Source organism: Hyla sarda, unplaced genomic scaffold (genome assembly GCF_029499605.1).
Source record: "Hyla sarda isolate aHylSar1 unplaced genomic scaffold, aHylSar1.hap1 scaffold_1166, whole genome shotgun sequence".
In the NCBI taxonomy this organism is placed as follows: Eukaryota; Metazoa; Chordata; class Amphibia; order Anura; family Hylidae; genus Hyla; species Hyla sarda.
Window position 1 is genome coordinate 75,714 of NW_026607788.1, and position 18,407 is coordinate 94,120.

At 44.7% G+C, this 18,407-nt stretch overlaps 1 protein-coding gene across 1 annotated transcript in view; it reads left to right on the plus strand.

The window, feature by feature from the left end:
• The window catches only part of LOC130302431 (SCO-spondin-like), a gene marked incomplete at its 3' end in the record, with an annotated part of 101,999 nt that overhangs the window by 62,548 nt on the left and 21,044 nt on the right, over positions 1-18,407 (plus strand). The window contains 5 exon segments of the mRNA XM_056551711.1: positions 4,034-4,265; positions 14,183-14,329; positions 15,073-15,213; positions 15,286-15,468; positions 16,788-16,938. Of these exon segments, the coding sequence (XP_056407686.1) occupies positions 4,034-4,265; positions 14,183-14,329; positions 15,073-15,213; positions 15,286-15,468; positions 16,788-16,938 (854 nt within the window).

Genomic DNA, 18,407 nt, shown 5'->3' on the forward strand with positions numbered 1-18,407 from the left:
CGGTATAAGATATGAGGTGTGCGGTATAATATATGAGGTGTGCGGTATATGATATGAGGTGTGCGGTATAATATATGAAATGTGCGGCATAAGAAATGATGTGTGCGGTATAAGATATGATGTGTGCGGTATAAGATATGATGTGTGCGGTATAAGATATGAGGTGTGTGGTATAATATATGAGGTGGGCGGTATAATGTATGAGGTGTGCGGTATAAGATATGAGGTGTGTGGTATAATATATGAGGTGTGCGGTATATGATATGAGGTGTACGGTATAATATATGATGTGTGAGGTATAATATATGCTGTGTGCGGTATAATATATGAGGTGTGCGGTATAATATATGAGGAGTGCGGTATAATATATGAGGTGTGTGGTATAATATATGAGGTGTGCGGTATAATATATGAGGTGTGTGGTATAATATATGAGGTGTGCGGTATATGATATGAGGTGTGCGGTATAATATATGAGGTGTGCGGTATATGATATTAGGTGTACGGTATAATATATGAGGTGTGCGGTATAATATATGAGGTGTACGGTATAATATATGAGGTGTGCGGTATAATATATGAGGTGTACGGTATAATATATGAGGTGTACGGTATAATATATGAGGTGTGCGGTATATGATATGAGGTGTGCGGTATATGATATGAGGTGTGCGGTATATGATATGAGGTGTGCGGTATAATATATGAGGTGTGCGGTATAATATATGAGGTGTGCGGTATAATATATGAGGAGTGCGGTATAATATATGAGGTGTGCGATATAATATATGAGGTGTGCGGTATATGATATGAGGTGTGCTGTATAATATATGAGGAGTGCGGTATAATATATGAGGTGTGCGATATAATATATGAGGTGTGCGGTATATGATATGAGGTGTGCGGTATATGATATGAGGTGTGCGGTATAATATATGAGGTGTGCGGTATAATATATGAGGTGTGCGGTATAATATATAAAGAGTGCGGTATAATATATGAGGTGTGCGGTATAATATATGAGGTGTGCGGTATATGATATGAGGTGTGCTGTATAATATAAGAGGTGTGCGGTTTAATATATGATGTGTGCGGTATAATATATGAGGTGTGCGGTATAATATATGCTGTGTGAGGTATAATATATGAGGTATGTGGTATAATATATGAGGTGTGCGGTATATGATATGAGGTGTGCCGTATAATATATGAGGTGTGCGGTATAATATATGAGGTGTGCGGTATAATATATGATGTGTGAGGTATAATATATGCTGTGTGCGGTATAATATATGAGGGGTGCAGTATATATGATATGAGGTGTGCGGTTTAATATATGAGGTGTGCGGTATATGATATGAGGTGTACGTTATAATATGAGGTGTGCGGTATATGATATGAGGTATACGGTATAATATATGCTGTGTGCGGTATAATATATGAGGTGTGCGGTATATGATATGAGGTGTATGGTATAATAAATGAGGTGTGCGGTATATGATATGAGGTGTACGGTATAATATATGAGGTGTGCGGTATATGATATGAGGTGTACGGTATAATAAATGAGGTGTGCGGTATATGATATGAAGTGTACGGTATAATATATGAGGTGTGAGGTATAATATATGCTGTGTGCGGTATAATATATGAGGTGTGCGGTATAATATATGAGGTGTGCGGTATATTATATGAGGTGTGCGGTATAATATATGAGGTGTGCGGTATATGATATGAGGTGTGCGGTATAATATATCAGGTGTGCGGTATATGATATCAGGTGTACGGTATAATATATGAGGTGTGCGGTATAATATATGAGGTGTACGGTATAATGTGTGAGGTGTGCGGTATATGATATGAGGTGTGCGGTATAATATATCAGGTGTGCGGTATAATATATCAGGTGTTTGGTATATGATATGAGGTGTACGGTATAATAAATGAGGTGTGCGGTATATGATATGAAGTGTACGGTATAATATATGAGGTGTGCGGTATAATATATGAGGTGTGCGGTATATGATATGAGGTGTACGGTATAATATATGATGTGTGAGGTATAATATATGCTGTGTGCGGCATAATATATGAGGTGTGCGGTATAATATATGAGGTGTGCGGTATATGATATGAGGTGTGCGGTATAATATATGAGGTGTACGGTATAACGTATGAGGTGTGCGGTATATGATATGAGGTGTGCGGTATAATATATGAGGTGTGCGGTATATGATATGAGGTGTGCGGTATAATATATCAGGTGTGCGGTATATGATATCAGGTGTACGGTATAATATATGAGGTGTGCGGTATAATATATGAAATGTGCAGTATAAGATATGAGGTGTGCGGTATAAGATATGAGGTGTGCGGTATAATATATGAGGTGTGCGGTATATGATATGAGGTGTGCGATATAATATATGAGGTGTGCGGTATATGATATGAGGTGTGCGGTATAATATATGAAATGTGCGGCATAAGAAATGATGTGTGCGGTATAAGATATGATGTGTGCGGTATAAGATATGATGTGTGCGGTATAAGATATGATGTGTGCGGTATAAGATATGAGGTGTGTGGTATAATATATGAGGTGGGCGGTATAATGCATGAGGTGTGCGGTATAAGATATGAGGTGTGTGGTATAATATATGAGGTGTGCGGTATATGATATGAGGTGTACGGTATAATATATGATGTGTGAGGTATAATATATGCTGTGTGCGGTATAATATATGAGGTGTGCGGTATAATATATGAGGAGTGCGGTATAATATATGAGGTGTGTGGTATAATATATGAGGTGTGCGGTATAATATATGAGGTGTGTGGTATAATATATGAGGTGTGCGGTATATGATATGAGGTGTGCGGTATAATATATGAGGTGTGCGGTATATGATATTAGGTGTACGGTATAATATATGAGGTGTGCGGTATAATATATGAGGTGTACGGTATAATATATGAGGTGTACGGTATAATATATGAGGTGTGCGGTATATGATATGAGGTGTGCGGTATATGATATGAGGTGTGCGGTATATGATATGAGGTGTGCGGTATATGATATGAGGTGTGCGGTATAATATATGAGGTGTGCGGTATAATATATGAGGTGTGCGGTATAATATATGAGGTGTGCGGTATAATATATGAGGTGTGCGGTATATGATATGAGGTGTGCTGTATAATATAAGAGGTGTGCGGTTTAATATATGATGTGTGCGGTATAATATATGAGGTGTGCGGTATAATATATGCTGTGTGAGGTATAATATATGAGGTGTGCGGTATATGATATGAGGTGTGCCGTATAATATATGAGGTGTGCGGTATAATATATGAGGTGTGCGGTATAATATATGATGTGTGAGGTATAATATATGCTGTGTGCGGTATAATATATGAGGGGTGCGGTATATATGATATGAGGTGTGCGGTATAATATATGAGGTGTGCGGTATATGATATGAGGTGTACGTTATAATATGAGGTGTGCGGCATATGATATGAGGTGTGCGGTATATGATATGAGGTGTACGGTATAATATATGAGGTGTGCGGTATATGATATGAGGTGTACGGTATAATAAATGAGGTGTGCGGTATATGATATGAAGTGTACGGTATAATATATGAGGTGTGCGGTATAATATATGAGGTGTGTGGTATATGATATGAGGTGTACGGTATAATATATGATGTGGGAGGTATAATATATGCTGTGAGCGGTATAATATATGAGGTGTGCGGTATAATATATGAGGTGTGCAGTATAATATATGAGGTGTGCGGTATAATATATGAGGTGTGCGGTATATGATATGAGGTGTGCGGTATAATATATGAGGTGTGCGGTATATGATATCAGGTGTACGGTATAATATATGAGGTGTGCGGTATAATATATGAGGTGTACGGTATTATGTATGAGGTGTGCGGTATATGATATGAGGTGTGCGGTATAATATATGAGGTGCGGTTTGCGGCACATGTCCTCCTGACAGAATTGTTATGTCTCTAGGTCTGTAATGGGGTCCCTGACTGTGAGGATGAATCTTTGGGCCCTGTAGGCTCCGATGAGAAGGAATGTGGATTCTGGAGTCCATGGGGGCCATGGAGCGACTGCAGCCAATCCTGTGGGAGCGGAACACAGAGCAGACGCCGCGTGTGCACCAACCCATCCGGTGATATCCTGAGACAGTGTCGGGGGGAGGAGAGCGAGGCACAGCAGTGCTTCACCGTGTCCTGCCCAGGTACAGACCTCAATGATGGATCAGATATATAGGATTGGTGATGGCCTGAGCTGTAGTCATATATCCCAGGATCACTGCAGTCACATATTATCCCAGAATCCCTGCAGTCACATATTATCCCAGAATCCCTGCAGTCACAGAATATCCCAGGATCCCTGCAATCACAGAATATACCAGAATCCCTGCAGTCACAGAATATCCCAGAATCCCTGTAGTCACAGAATATCCCAGAATCCCTGCAGTCACAGAATATCCCAGAATCCCTGCAGTCACAGAATATCCCAGAATCTCTGCAGTCACAGAATATCCCAGAATCTCTGCAGTCAAAGAATATCCCATAATCTCTACAGTCACAGAATATTCCAGAATCCCTGTAGTCACAGAATATCCCAGAATCCCTGTAGTCACAGAATATCCCAGAATCCCCGCAGTCACAGAATATCCCAGAATCTCTACAGTTACAGAATATCCCAGGATCCCTGCAGTCACAGAATATCCCAGAATCCCTGCAGTCACATGATATCCCAGAATCCCTGCAGTCACAGAATATCCCAGAATCCCTGCAGTCACAGAATATCCCAGAATCCCTGCAGTCACAGAATATCCCAGAATCCCAGCAGTCACAGAATATCCCAGAATCCCCGCAGTCACAGAATATCCCAGATTCTCTGCAGTCACAGAATATCCCAGAATCCCTGCAGTCACAGAATATCCCAGAATCACATCAGTCACAGAATATTCCAGAATCCCTGCAGTCACAGAATATCCCAGGATCTCTGCAGTCACGTATTATCCCAGAATCCCTGCAGTCACAGAATATCCCAGAATCTCTACAGTCACAGAATATCCCAGAATCCCTGTAGTCACAGAATTTCCCAGAATCCCTGTAGTCACAGAATATCCCAGAATCCCGCAGTCACAGAATATCCCAGAATCTCTACAGTTACAGAATATCCCAGGATCCCTGCAGTCACAGAATATCCCAGAATGCCTGCAGTCACAGAATAACCCAGAATCCCCGCAGTCACAGAATATCCCAGAATCTCTACAGTTACAGAATATCCCAGAATCCCTGCAGTCACAGAATATCCCAGAATCCCTGCAGTCACATATTATCCCAGAATCCCTGTAGTCACAGAATATCCCAGGATCTCTGCAGTCACGGAATATTCCAGGATCCCTGAATTCACAGAATATTCCAGGATCACTACCGTCACAGAATATTCCAGGATCACTGCAGTCACAGAATATCCATGAATCCCTGCAGTCACAGAATATCCCAGAATCCCTGCAGTCACAGAATATCCCAGAATCCCTGCAGTCACAGAATATCCCAGAATCCCTGCAGTCACAGAATATCCCAGAATCCCTGCAATCACAGAATATCCCAGAATCTCTACAGTCACAGAATATCCCAGAATCCCTGCAGTCACAGAATATCCCAGAATCCCTGCAGTCACAGAATATCCCAGAATCCCTGCAGTCACAGAATATCCCAGAATCCCTGCAGTCACAGAATATCCCTGAATCCCTGCAGTCACAGAATATCCCAGAATCTCTACAGTCACAGAATATCCCAGAATCCCTGCAGTCACAGAATATCCCAGAATCTCTACAGTCACATATTATCCCAGAATCCCTGAAGTCACAGAATATCCCAGAATCTCTACAGTCACAGAATTTCCCAGAATCCCTGTAGTCACAGAATATCCCAGAATCCCGCAGTCACAGAATATCCCAGAATCTCTACAGTTACAGAATATCCCAGGATCCCTGCAGTCACAGAATATCCCAGAATGCCTGCAGTCACAGAATAACCCAGAATCCCCGCAGTCACAGAATATCCCAGAATCTCTACAGTTACAGAATATCCCAGAATCCCTGCAGTCACAGAATATCCCAGAATCCCTGCAGTCACATATTATCCCAGAATCCCTGTAGTCACAGAATATCCCAGGATCTCTGCAGTCACGGAATATTCCAGGATCCCTGAATTCACAGAATATTCCAGGATCACTACCGTCACAGAATATTCCAGGATCACTGCAGTCACAGAATATCCATGAATCCCTGCAGTCACAGAATATCCCAGAATCCCTGCAGTCACAGAATATCCCAGAATCCCTGCAGTCACAGAATATCCCAGAATCCCTGCAGTCACAGAATATCCCAGAATCCCTGCAGTCACAGAATATCCCAGAATCCCTGCAATCACAGAATATCCCAGAATCTCTACAGTCACAGAATATCCCAGAATCCCTGCAGTCACAGAATATCCCAGAATCCCTGCAGTCACAGAATATCCCAGAATCCCTGCAGTCACAGAATATCCCAGAATCCCTGCAGTCACAGAATATCCCTGAATCCCTGCAGTCACAGAATATCCCAGAATCTCTACAGTCACAGAATATCCCAGAATCCCTGCAGTCACAGAATATCCCAGAATCTCTACAGTCACATATTATCCCAGAATCCCTGAAGTCACAGAATATCCCAGAATCTCTACAGTCACAGAATATCCCAGAATCCCCGCAGTCACAGAATATCCCATAATCCCTGCAGTCACAGAATATCCCAGAATCCCTGCAGTCACAGAATATCCCAGAATCCCTGCAGTCACAGAATATCCCAGAATCCCTGCAGTCACGGAATATCCCAGAATCCCTGCAGTCACAGAATATCCCAGAATCCCTGCAGTCACAGAATATCCCAGAATCCCTGCAGTCACAGAATATCCCTGAATCCCTGCAGTCACAGAATATCCCAGAATCCCTGCAGTCACAGAATATCCCAGAATCCCTGTAGTCACAGAATATCCCAGAATCCCTGCAGTCACAGAATATCCCAGAATCCCAGCAGTCACAGAATATCCCTGAATCCCTGCAGTCACAGAATATCCCAGAATCCCGGCAGTCACAGAATATCCCAGGGTCTCTGCAATCACAGAATATCGGGGAATCCCTGCAATCACAGAATATACCAGAATCCCTGCAGTCACAGAATATCCCAGAATCCCTGCAGTCACAGAATATTGCAAGATCCCAGCAGTCACAGAATATCCCAGAATCCCTGCAGTCACAGAATATACCAGAATCCCTGCAGTCAAAGAATATCCCAGAATCCCTGCAGTCACAGTATATCCCAGAATCCCTGCAGTCACAGAATATCCCAGAATCCCTGCAGTCACAGAATATCCCAGAATCCCTGCAGTCACAGAATATCCCAGAATCCTTGCAGTCACAGAATATCCCAGAATCCCTGCAGTCACAGTATATCCCAGAATCCCTGCAGTCACAGAATATCCCAGAATCCCTGCAGTCACAGAATTTCCCAGAATCTCTACAGTCACAGAATATCCCCGAATCTCTACAGTCACAGAATATCCCAGAATCCCTGCAGTCACAGAATATCCCAGAATCCCTGCAGTCACAGAATATCCCTGAATCCCTGCAGTCACAGAATATCCCAGAATCTCTACAGTCACAGAATATCCCAGAATCCCTGAAGTCACAGAATATCCCCGAATCTCTACAGTCACAGAATATCCCAGAATCCCTGCAGTCACAGTATATCCCAGAATCCCTACAGTCACAGAATATCCCAGAATCCCTGCAGTCACAGAATTTCCCAGAATCCTGTGGGAGCGGAACACAGAGCAGACGCCGCGTGTGCACCAACCCATCCGGTGATATCTTGAGACAGTGTCGGGGGGAGGAGAGCGAGGCACAGCAGTGCTTCACCGTGTCCTGCCCAGGTACAGACCTCAATGATGGATCAGATATAAAGGATTGGTGATGGCCTGACCTGTAGTCATATATCCCAGGATCCCTGCAGTCACATATTATCCCAGAATCCCTGCAGTCACATATTATCCCAGAATCCCTGCAGTCACAGAATATCCCAGAATTTCTACAGTCACAGAATATCCCAGAATCCCTGCAGTCACATATTATCCCAGAATCCCTGCAGTCACAGAATATCCCAGAATCCCTGCCGTCACAGAATATCCCAGAATCCCTTCAGTCACAGAATATCCCAGAATCACTGGTGTCACATATTATCCCAGAATCACTGCAGTCACAGAATATCCCAGAATTTCTACAGTCAAAGAATATCCCAGAAACCCTGCAGTCACAGAACATCCCAGAATCGCTGCTGTCACAGAATATCCCAGAATCCCTGCAGTCACAGAATATCCCAGAATCCCTGCAATCACAGGATATCCCAGAATCCCTGCAGTCACAGAATATCCCAGAATCCCTGCAGTCACAGAATAACCCAGAATCCCTGCAGTCACAGAATATCCCAGAATCCCTGCAGTCACAGAATATCCCAGGATCCCTGAAGTCACAGAATATTCCAGAATCCCTGCAGTCACAGAATATCCCAGAATCTCTACAGTCACAGAATATCCCAGAATCTCTACAGTCACAGAATATCCCAGAATCCCTGCAGTCACAGAATATCCCAGAATCCCTGCAGTCACAGAATATCCCTGAATCCCTGCAGTCACAGAATATCCCAGAATCTCTACAGTCACAGAATATCCCAGAATCCCTGAAGTCACAGAATATCCCCGAATCTCTACAGTCACAGAATATCCCAGAATCCCTGCAGTCACAGAATATCCCAGGATCTCTGCAGTCACAGACTATCCCAGAATCCCTGCAGTCACAGAATATCCCAGAATCCCTGCAGTCACAGAATATGCCAGAATCCCTGCAGTCACAGAATATCCCAGAATCCCTGCAGTCACAGAATAACCCAGAATACCTGCAGTCACAGAATATCCTAGAATCCCTGCAGTCACAGAATATTCCAGAATCCCTGCAGTCACAGAATATCCCAGATTCCCTGCAGTCACAGAATATCCCAGGATCCCTGAAGTCACAGAATATTCCAGAATCTTTGCAGTCACAGAACATTCCAGTATCCCTGCAGTCACAGGATATTCCAGAATCTCTAGTCACAGGATATCCCAGAATCTCTACAGTCACAGAATATCCCAGAATCCCTGCAGTCACAGAATATCCCAGAATCCCTGCAGTCATAGAATATCCCAGAATCCCTGCAGTCACAGAATATCCCAGAATCCCTGCAGTCATAGAATATCCCAGAATCCCTGCAGTCAGAGAATATCCCAAAATCTCTGCAGTCACAGAATATCCCAGAATCCCAGCAGTCACAGAATATCCCAGATTCCCAACAGTCACAGAATATCCCAGAATCCCTGCAGTCACAGAATATCCCAGAATCTTTGCAGTCACAGAATATCCCAGGATCTCTGCAGTCACAGAATATCCCAGGATCTCGGCAGTCACAAAATATTCCAGAATCACATCAGTCACAGAATATCCCAGAATCCCTGCAGTCGCAGAATATCCCAGAATCCCTGCAGTCACAGAATATCCCAGAATCCCTGCAGTCACAGAATTTCCCAGAATCCTGTGGGAGCGGAACACAGAGCAGACGCCGCGTGTGCACCAACCCATCCGGTGATATCTTGAGACAGTGTCGGGGGGAGGAGAGCGAGGCACAGCAGTGCTTCACCGTGTCCTGCCCAGGTACAGACCTCAATGATGGATCAGATGTAAAGGATTGGTGATGGTCTGAGTTGTAGTCATATATCCCAGGATCCCTGCAGTCACATATTATCCCAGAATCCCTGCAGTCACAGAATATCCCAGAATCCCTGCCGTCACAGAATATCCCAGAATCCCTTCATTCACAGAATATCCCAGAATCACTGGTGTCACATATTATCCCAGAATCACTGCAGTCACAGAATATCCCAGAATTTCTGCAGTCAAAGAATATCCCAGAAACCCTGCAGTCACAGAACATCCCAGAATCGCTGCTGTCACAGAATATCCCAGAATCCCTGCAGTCAAAGAATATCCCAGAATCCCTGCAATCACAGGATATCCCAGAATCCCTGCAGTCACAGAATATCCCAGAATCCCTGCAGTCACAGAATATCCCAGAATCCCTGCAGTCACAGAATATCCCAGAATCCCTGCAGTCACAGAATATCCCAGGATCCCTGAAGTCACAGAATATCCCAGAATCTCTACAGTTACAGAATATCCCAGGATCCCTGCAGTCACAGAATATCCCAGAATCCCTGCAGTCACAGAATATCCCAGAATCTCTACAGTCACAGAATATCCCCGAATCTCTACAGTCACAGAATATCCCAGAATCCCTGCAGTCACAGAATATCCCAGAATCCCTGCAGTCACAGAATATCCCTGAATCCCTGCAGTCACAGAATATCCTAGAATCTCTACAGTCACAGAATATCCCAGAATCCCTGAAGTCACAGAATATCCCCGAATCTCTACAGTCACATAATATCCCAGAATCCCTGCAGTGACATATTATCCCAGAATCCCTGCAGTCACATATTATCCCAGAATCCCTGAAGTCACACAATATCCCAGAATCTCTACAGTCACACAATATCCCAGAATCCCTGCAGTCACAGAATATCCCAGAATCCCTGCAGTCACAGAATATCCCAGAATCCCTGCAGTCACAGAATATCCCAGAATCTCTACAGTCACAGAATATCCCCGAATCTCTACAGTCACAGAATATCCCAGAATCCCTGCAGTCACAGAATATCCCAGAATCCCTGCAGTCACAGAATATCCCTGAATCCCTGCAGTCACAGAATATCCCAGAATCTCTACAGTCACAGAATATCCCAGAATCCCTGAAGTCACAGAATATCCCCGAATCTCTACAGTCACAGAATATCCCAGAATCCCTGCAGTCACATATTATCCCAGAATCCCTGCAGTCACATATTATCCCAGAATCCCTGAAGTCACACAATATCCCAGAATCTCTACAGTCACAGAATATCCCAGAATCCCTGCAGTCACAGAATATCCCAGAATCCCTGCAGTCACAGAATATCCCAGAATCCCTGCAGTCACAGAATATCCCAGAATCTCTACAGTCACAGAATATCCCAGAATCCCTTCAGTCACAGAATATCCCAGGATCACTGGTGTCACATATTATCCCAGAATCCCTGCAGTCACAGAATATCCCAGAATCCATGCAGTCACAGAATATCCCAGAATCCCTGCAGTCACAGAATATCCCAGAATCCCTGCAGTCACAGAATATCCCAGAATCCCTGCAGCCACAGAATTTCCCAGAATCCTGTGGGAGCGGAACACAGAGCAGACGCCTCGTGTGCACCAACCCATCCGGTGATATCCTGAGACAGTGTCGGGGGGAGGAGAGCGAGGCACAGCAGTGCTTCACCGTGTCCTGCCCAGGTACAGACCTCAATGATGGATCAGATATAAAGGATTGGTGATGGTCTGAGCTGTAGTCATATATCCCAGGATCCCTGCAGTCACATATTATCCAAGAATCCCTGCAGTCACAGAATATCCCAGAATCCCTGCCGTCACAGAATATCCCAGAATCCCTTCAGTCACAGAATATCCCAGAATCACTGGTGTCACATATTATCCCAGAATCACTGCAGTCACAGAATATCCCAGAATTTCTGCAGTCAAAGAATATCCCAGAAACCCTGCAGTCACAGAACATCCCAGAATCACTGCTGTCACAGAATATCCCAGAATCCCTGCAGTCACAGAATATCCCAGAATCCCTGCAATCACAGAATATCCCAGAATCCCTGCAGTCACAGGATATTCCAGAATCTCTAGTCACAGGCTATCCCAGAATCTCTACAGTCACAGAATATCCCAGAATCCCTGCAGTCACAGAATATCCCAGAATCCCTGCAGTCATAGAATATCCCAGAATCCCCGCAGTCACAGAATATCCCAAAATCCCTGCAGTCGCAGAATAACCCAGAATCCCAGCAGTCGCAGAATATCCCAGAATCCCCGCAGTCACAGAATATCCCAGAATCTTTGCAGTCACAGAATATCCCAGAATCCCTGCAGTCACAGAATATCCCAGAATCCCTGCAGTCACAGAATATTCCAGAATCCCTGCAGTCACAGAATATTCCAGGATCACTGCAGTCAACGAATATTCCAGGATCACTGCAGTCACAGAATATCCATGAATCCCTGCAGTCACATATTATCCCAGAATCCCTGCAGTCACAGAATATCCCAGAATCCCTGCAGTCACAGAATATCCCAGAATCCCTGCAGTCACAGAATATCCCAGAATCTCTACAGTCACAGAATATCCCAGAATCCCTGCAGTCACAGAATATCCCAGAATCCCCGCAGTCACAGAATATCCCAGAATCCCTGCAGTCACAGAATATCTCAGAATCCCTGCAATAAAAGAATATCCCAGGATCTCTGCAGTGACAGAATATCCCAGAATCTCTGCAGTCACATATTATCCCAGAATCCCTGCAGTCACAGAATATCCCAGAATCCCTGCAGTCACAGAATATCCCAGAATTCCTGCAGTCACAGAATATCCCAGAATCCCTGCAGTCACAGAATATCCCAGAATCCCTGTAGTCACAGAATATCCCAGAATCCCTTCAGTCACAGAATATCCCAGAATCCCTTCAGTCACAGAATATCCCAGAATCCCTGCAGTCACAGAATATGCCAGAATCCCTGCAGTCACAGTATATCCCAGAATCCCCGCAGTCACAGAATATCCCAGAATCCCCGCAGTCACAGAATATCCCAGAATCCCTGCAGTCACAGAATATGACAGAATCCCTGCAGTCACAGTATTTCCCAGAATCCCTGCAGTCACAGTATATCCCAGAATCCCTGCAGTCACAGAATATCCCAGAATCCCTGCAGTCACAGAATATGCCAGAATCCCCGCAGTCACAGTTTAACCCAGAATCCCTGCAGTCACAGAATATCCCAGAATCCCCGCAGTCACAGAATATCCCAGAATCCCTGCAGTCACAGAATATTCCAGGATCCCTGAAGTCACAGAACATTCCAGGATCACTGGACACTGGATCGGATATTGTGTAAGATGTTCCATGATTCCACTATGGCAGTGTTTCCCAACCAGGGTGCCTCCAGATGTTGCAAAACTACAACTCCCAGCATGCCTGGACAATCTTCAGGTGTCCAGGCATGCTGGGAGTTGTAGTTTGCAACAGCTGGAGGCACCCTGGTTGGGTAACACTGCTTTATGGTGACGGGTCGGGAAAGTTCTGACCATCTTTGTCCTGTGGGAATTTTCAGCCATTTTTTTCACAGGGTTTTCAATAGTAAATAGGTCAGGTTGTGAGAACACGCCCCTTTTCTGGATGGCCACACCCCCTTTAGGTCAGTTTGTGAGAACACGCCCCTTTTTCCGGATGGTCGCACCCCCTTTAGGTTGAGTCCTGAGAACACGCCCCTTTTCTGGATGGTCACACCACCTTTAGGTCGGGTTCTGAGAACACGCCCCTTTTCTGGATGGTCACACTCCCTTTAGGTCGGTTTTTGAGAACACGCCCCTTTTCTGGATGGTCACACACCCTTTAGGTCAGGTTTTGAGAACACGCCCCTTTTCTGGATGGTCACACCCCCTTTAGGTCAGGTTTTGAGAACACGCCCCTTTTCTGGATGGCCACACCCCCTTTAGGTCGGGTTTTGAGAACACACCCCTTTTCTGGATGGTCACACCACCTTTAGGTCGGGTCTTGAGAACACGCCCCTTTTCTGGATGGTCACACCTCCTTTAGGTCGGGTTTTGAGAACACACCCCTTTTCTGGATGGTCACACCCCCTTTAGGTCGGGTCTTGAGAACACGCCCCTTTTCTGGATGGTCACACCCCCTTTAGGTCGGGTTTTGAGAACACACCCCTTTTCTGGATGGTCACACCCCCTTTAGGTCGGGTCTTGAGAACACGCCCCTTTTCTGGATGGTCACACCCCCTTTCCAGGTTTATTCACAATAGTAAATATGTTACCATGACAACCTGATCTTGTCTCCCCAGTTGACGGCTCATGGACTCCTTGGACCACGTGGTCAAACTGCTCTGCGGACTGCAGCGGGGTGGTGATACGGCGCAGGGAGTGTACACCTCCACAGAACGGCGGGCGCCACTGCTCCGATCTGCCCGGATCTTCATCCCTGGAGATGGGTAAGAAGGAGGAGCCATGTGTGATGGGAGGGACTAATAACGAGGGCCACGTAGTAAACGCAACACGGAAACTACAACTCCCAGCATGTTGGACTATAGAGTAGTATATAGTATAGGTCAGTGTTTCCCAACCTGGGGTGCCTCCAGCTGTTTCAAATTACAACTCCCAGCATGTTGAACTATAGAGTAGTGTATAGTAGAGGTCAGTGTTTCCCCACCAGGGGTGCCTCCAGCTGTTGCAAGACTACAACTCCCAGCATGTTGGACTATATAGTATAGGTCAGTGTTTCCCAACCAGGGGTGCCTCCAGCTGTTGTAAAACTACAACTCCCAGCATGTTGGACTATATAGTAGTATATAGTATAGGTCAGTGTATCCCAACCAGGGGTGCCTCCAGCTGTTGTAAAACTACAACTCCCAGCATGTTGGACTATATAGTATAGGTCAGTGTTTCCCAACCAGGGGTGCCTCCAGCTGTTGTAAAACTACAACTCCCAGCATGTTGGACTATATAGTATAGGTCAGTGTTTCCCAACCAGGGGTGCCTCCAGCTGCTGCAAAACTACAACTCCCAGCATGCCCAAACAGCCGTTGGCTGTCCGGGCATGCTGGGAGTTGTAGTTTTGCAGCGGCTGGAGGTGCTCTGGTTGGGAAACACTAGTATAGTATGTGGTGAAACATTCCGGGAGTTGGAGGATAAATATGGTCCAGGTGGTGACTCTACCCCTTGCGTTTCCCTCTAGACACCTGTCACCAGGACCGCTGCCCGCAGCCGCCATCTTGTCCTCCAGACCTGGAATACAAACCCTGCGCCCCCTGTCCGGTGACCTGCTCTGACCTGACCAATAACCGGCTCTGCCCCGGTCATCAGCCCTGCACCTACGGTAAGAGCGGGAAAGTGGGAGGATTCTGTCATGTGACCTCCGATCTCTTTAACCCTTTCTGTGCCCATTCAGGTTGCTGGTGTCCGGATGGATATTTACTGGACAACATGAACCAATGTGTCCGGCAGGAGGAATGTCCATGTGAGGTGGAGGGGGTCACCTACTGGCCCGGGCAGATGGTTAAAGTCAACTGCCAGATCTGCACCTGTCAGGACGGCCAGATGAGGCAGTGTCGGCAAAATCCAGAATGTAACGGTCAGTATCCAAAATATTGGGGGTAGTAGTCAGTGACTAAATCCAGGGGGAGGGGGTAGGATTCTGCACAGAGAGGACAGTGTCTAGAACTGGAGGTGATGATCAGTGAGGAGGACCCTGTAGGTGATGATCAGTGAGGAGGACCCTGGAGGTGATGGTCAGTGAGGAGGATCCTGGAGGTGATGGTCAGTGAGGAGGATCCTGGAGGTGATGGTCAGTGAGGAGGATCCTGGAGGTGATGGTCAGTGAGGAGGATCCTGGAGGTGATGGTCAGTGAGGAGGATCCTGGAGGTGATGGTCAGTGAGGAGGATCCTGGAGGTGATGGTCAGTGAGGAGAATCCTGGAGGTGATGATCAGTGAGGAGGATCCTGGAGGTGATGGTCAGTGAGGAGGATCCTGGAGGTGATGGTCAGTGAGGAGGATCCTGGAGGTGATGGTCAGTGAGGAGGATCCTGGAGGTGATGGTCAGTGAGGAGGATCCTGGAGGTGATGGTCAGTGAGGAGGATCCTGGAGGTGATGGTCAGTGAGGAGGATCCTGGAGGTGATGGTCAGTGAGGAGGATCCTGGAGGTGATGGTCAGTGAGGAGGATCCTGGAGGTGATGGTCAGTGAGGAGGATCCTGGAGGTGATGGTCAGTGAGGAGGATCCTGGAGGTGATGGTCAGTGAGGAGAATCCTGGAGGTGATGATCAGTGAGGAGGATCCTGGAGGTGATGGTCAGTGAGGAGGATCCTGGAGGTGATGGTCAGTGAGGAGGATCCTGGAGGTGATGGTCAGTGAGGAGGATTCTGGAGGTGATGGTCAGTGAGGAGGATTCTGGAGGTGATGATCAGTGAGGAGGACCCTGGAGGTGATGATCAGTGAGGAGGATTCTGGAGGTGATGGTCAGTGAGGAGGATTCTGGAGGTGATGATCAGTGAGGAGGATCCTGGAAGTGATGATCAGTGAGGAGGACCCTGGAGGTGATGATCAGTGAGGAGGATCCTGGAGGTGATGGTCAGTGAGGAGGATCCTGGAGGTGATGGTCAGTGAGGAGGATCCTGGAGGTGATGGTCAGTGAGGAGGATCCTGGAGGTGATGGTCAGTGAGGAGGATCCTGGAGGTGATGGTCAGTGAGGAGGATCCTGGAGGTGATGGTCAGTGAGGAGGATCCTGGAGGTGATGGTCAGTGAGGAGGATCCTGGAGGTGATGGTCAGTGAGGAGGATCCTGGAGGTGATGGTCAGTGAGGAGGATTCTGGAGGTGATGATCAGTGAGGAGGATCCTGGAGGTGATGATCAGTGTATATATGCTACGTGTACTTGTTGTCTCTTTACAGTTCACTGTGGATGGTCCTCCTGGTCTCCCTGGGGTGAGTGTCTGGGTCCGTGTGGGGTGCAGAGTATACAATGGTCTTTTCGGAGTCCTAACAACCCCAGCAAGCATGGTAATGGGAAGCAGTGCCGAGGAATCTACCGCAAAGCGCGCAGGTAACTAAGGAGCAGGTGATATCACCACAGAGAGCCGTATTATAGCCACAACCTGAAGAGACGATTGTCTAATGATACGTCTATGTATGTGTGTGTATGTATATATATATATATATATATATATATATATATGTATGAGTGTATATATGTATGAGTGTATGTATATATGTGTATGAATGTATATGTATATGTCTGTGTGTATGTATATATGTATGAGTGTATATGTATGAGTGTATATATATGTATGAATGTATATGTATGAGTGTATATGTATATGTCTGTGTATGTATATATATGTATGAGTGTATACGTATCTGTCTGTGTGTATGTATATATGTATGAGTGTATATGTCTGTGTGTATGTATATATGTATGAGTGTATATGTATATGTCTGTGTGTATGTATATATGTATGAGTGTATATGTCTGTGTGTATGTATATATGTATGAGTGTATATGTATCTGTCTGTTTGTATGTGTATATGTATATGTCTGTGTGTATGTATATATGTATGAGTGTATACGTATATGTCTGTGTGTATGTATATATGTGTATGAGTGTATGTATATATGTATGAGTGTATACGTATATGTCTGTGTGTATGAGTGTATATATGTATGAGTGTATGTATATATGTATGAGTGTATGTATATATGTATGAGTGTATATGTATATGTCTGTGTGTATATATATATGTATGAGTGTATACGTATATGTCTGTGTGTATGTATATAGGTGTATGAGTGTATGTATATATGTATGAGTGTATATGTCTGTGTGTATGTATATATGTATGAGTGTATACGTATATGTCTGTGTGTATGTATATAGGTGTATGAGTGTATGTATATATGTATGAGTGTATATGTATATGTCTGTGTGTATGTATATATGTATGAGTGTATACGTATATGTCTGTGTGTATGTATATAGGTGTATGAGTGTATGTATATATGTATGAGTGTATATGTATATGTCTGTGTGTATGAGTGTATATATGTATGAGTGTATGTATATATGTATGAGTGTATGTATATATGTATGAGTGTATACATATCTGTCTGTGTGTATGTATATATGTATGAGTGTATACGTATATGTCTGTGTGTATGTATATAGGTGTATGAGTGTATGTATATATGTATGAGTGTATATGTATATGTCTGTGTGTATGAGTGTATATATGTATGAGTGTATGTATATATGTATGAGTGTATGTATATATGTATGAGTGCATGTATATATGTATGAGTGTATATATGTATGAGTGTATATATGTATGAGTGTATATATGTATGAGTGTATGTATATATGTATCAGTGTTTACGTATATGTCTGTGTGTATGTGTATATATATATATATGTGTATATGTATGTCTGTGTGTATGTATATATATATGAGTGTATATGTATATGTCTGTGTGTATGTATGAGTGTATGTATATATGTATGAGTGTATATGATTATG